The sequence below is a fragment of the Trichechus manatus genome, unplaced genomic scaffold (assembly GCF_000243295.1).
Source record: "Trichechus manatus latirostris isolate Lorelei unplaced genomic scaffold, TriManLat1.0 scaffold00022, whole genome shotgun sequence".
NCBI classification, from domain to species: domain Eukaryota; kingdom Metazoa; phylum Chordata; class Mammalia; order Sirenia; family Trichechidae; genus Trichechus; species Trichechus manatus.
The window spans coordinates 22,506,551-22,509,516 of NW_004443958.1; the positions used below are offsets into that span (position 1 = coordinate 22,506,551).

The following is a 2,966-nucleotide window of genomic DNA, read 5'->3' on the forward strand; positions in this document are numbered from 1 at the left end:
CTGATCTGCTCCCTGTCTGGCCAGAGCTGGGGCTGACATCGTCTTAAAATAACTACTGGGTTGGTTTGTGTGTGTGCACTTGTGTGTGTGACATTATATTTGTGGGGTAGAGGGAACCGTGGAGTGACAGATGGGGGCATTGCAGGCACCAGGACCCTCTTGAACTCACTCTCATCCTCTCCATCCAGACTCTGTATCCACTTCTTCATAATCCTTCTCCAGGGTGCCCAGGTTCTCTCAGACCTCCAAGAACTGCCCTTCCTCCATGCCCTCACCTACATACCAGTGCACAAATACCTGCTTGGCAAACATTAGGTCAAACTTGTGGCTGAGGTGGGTCTGGGCCTTGGTGATGGCTGTGGTATTGCTTAGCATGCAGACGGCCCGAAGTACCTCGGCCAGGCCTCTCCCAGGCACCTCTGTGGGGGCTGGTAGTTGATGCCAGCCTACGCCAGTAGGCTCCAGGGCCACAATGACAGCCCAGGTCACATGCCTGCCAGCCCCTGTCTCACTGAAGGTGTTGAAGGAGTCACCACTGTTCCCCAGGGTCTTGTTGCTGGACATAGTGCCATTGGGTTGGATGTTGTGCTCTAGGCTGTAGTGTTTCCAGCAGGCATTTCCCATCTGCGCCTCACCTGCATGGCCCACATGGATGAGGATATTCTCATGCATGATTTTCCTACTGGCAAAGTTTGTGGAGAGTCGGTGACTATAGACATGCTGAGAGTCTCCAGCAACACCATGACAGCACCTAACACCAACAACAAGCTTCTCATGTAACCTTTCAAGTTGCTGTTGTCAGTTTGATTCCACATAGATCTTTAAAAGAGCACAATGCTCATGGCAGATGTGCTTTACTAACTAATTAAGCTAAACTATTGTTTGGTTCAAACAAGACTTCAGGGGATAGTTTTGGTTTGAGTTTTAAGGTTTAGAGATTATCTCAGGGCATTAGTTTTAGGGGGTTCATCCAGTCTCACTTGCTCCAGAAAGTGTGGATTCCATTGAGAAGTTGAAATTCTGTTCTGCATTTTTTACCCTTTTGATCAGGATTCTTCTATAGAATCTTTGATCAAAATGTTAGTAGTGGTGGTTGTTAGCCTATCATTCTTGATGAGCAATATTTCTCTGTGCTGTTCCACTCATTTTCACACATGTGACTTTAAGTCTGTTCTTATGAGGTATGTGCTGAGTGATTTCTTTCTCACTTTAGCCTTCCTTACCTCCTCACCTTAGATACTAAAAGCCCCTTATGCTATCCTTGCACCAATGCTTGGAATCAAGGACTCCAAACATAGGCAATTTTCATGTTGTGCTTCTTCCTCCTTCCCATCTTCCTTTTGCTCCTTCGCCTATTCCGTGTCCACTCACTTGCCACTATGTTTAACCTGGAGCCCCGCAGAGAGAGTCAAGCATTGTTAGTATTCCAGCCACTTGAGTAATCTCCATCCTTGACCTTGTGCTGACTTGGCCCAATATCTCATCTATGTGATAGGGGACTCCCCTTTCGGTATTTCCCCATGAGTGTTACCTATCCCTAGTGGCTATTCTGCCCTTCCAAAAGGAACTCTGGGAAAAGCCCAATTGCTGTATTTGCTTCATCCTGTCCTGGTATTGCCACCAGTGTGCTATGCCCTACAACTCATCCACATATCTGTCCCAATTCTTCTTTTCCGCTACCTTCAATTCTTGAGTTGACCCCACCTGACTGCTCAACTCCGTCAATGAGAAGGACACACTAACCCACCATATGTCAGACATTATACTGGTTGACTAATACACCTTGGGGGACATTGGTGGTTCAGTGGTAGAATTTTCCCCTTCCATGCTGTAGACTCTGGTTCAATGCCCGGCCAATGTACCTCTGTGTGCAGCCACCATCCATCTGTAAGTGGAGGCGTGTGTGTGGATATGATGCTGAACAGATATTAGTAGAGCTTTCAGACTAAGACTGGGAAGAAAGTCCTGGTGATCTACTTCTGAAAATCAGCCAATGAAAACCTTACTGATCACAGTCGTCCAATGTACAACCCATCATAGCGATGGTGCAGGACTGGGCAGCATTTTGTTCTGTTGTGCATGGGGTTGCTATTAACAGGAGTCTGAACTGATGGTAGCAGTGATTAAGCGTTTGGCTGCTAACCAAAAGGTCGGCAGCTTGAATCCACCAGCTGCTCCTTGGAAACCCTATGGGGTAATTCTACTCTGTCCTATTGGATTGCTATGAGTTGGAATTGACTCAATGGCCACGGGTCTGTTTTTTTTTTTTTTTTTGTAACAATATACCTTATTTCATTTACACTTAACAACCATCTAAAAGAGGTACAGGCATTCCTCAGAGATATTGTGGGTTTGGTTCCAGACCACCACAAAAAAGCAAACATAACAATAAAGCCAGTCACATGAATTTTTTTTGTTTCCCAGTATCATACAAAAGTTATGTTTACACTATACTATAATCTATTAAATGTGCAACAGTATTATGTCTAAAAAAACAATATGCATACCTTAATTAAAAATACTTTATTGCTAAGAAACGCTAACCATCATCTGAACCTTCAGCAAGTGTAATCTTTTTGCTGGTGAAGGGTCTTGCCTCAATACTGATGGCTACTAACTGACACAGGAAGACTAGTTAATGCGACTATTAGTCAGATTTACACACCAACCACTAAGGCCAAAAATGAAGAAATTGAAGATTTTTACCAACTTCTGTGGTCTGAAATTGATCGAACATACAATCAGGATGCATCGATAATTACCATGATTGGAATGTGAAAGTTGAAACAAAGAAAAAGGATCAGTAGTTGGAAAATAAGTGGCCTTGATGATAGAAATGATGCAGAGATCACAAGATAGAATTTTGCAAGACAAACAACTTCTTCACTGCAAATACCCGTTTTCACCAACATAAATGGTGACTATACACATGGACCTAGCCAGATGGAATACACAGGAGTCAAACT

The 2,966-nt window shown here is 44.0% G+C and overlaps 1 protein-coding gene across 1 annotated transcript; it reads right to left on the minus strand.

Moving 5' to 3' along the window:
• Positions 1-237: 237 nt before the first annotated feature.
• Positions 238-672, minus strand: LOC101340279 (tubulin alpha-3 chain-like). Its single transcript, XM_012554545.1, has one exon. It carries the CDS (start codon positions 670-672, stop codon positions 238-240), a length of 435 nt encoding a protein of 144 aa, XP_012409999.1.
• Between the last annotated feature and the right edge of the window lie 2,294 nt (positions 673-2,966).

Coding starts and splice junctions, on each gene's coding strand:
- LOC101340279 (XM_012554545.1), bottom strand. CDS start 672: ATGCATGAGAATATCCTCATCCATGTGGGCCATGCAGGTGAGGCGCAG.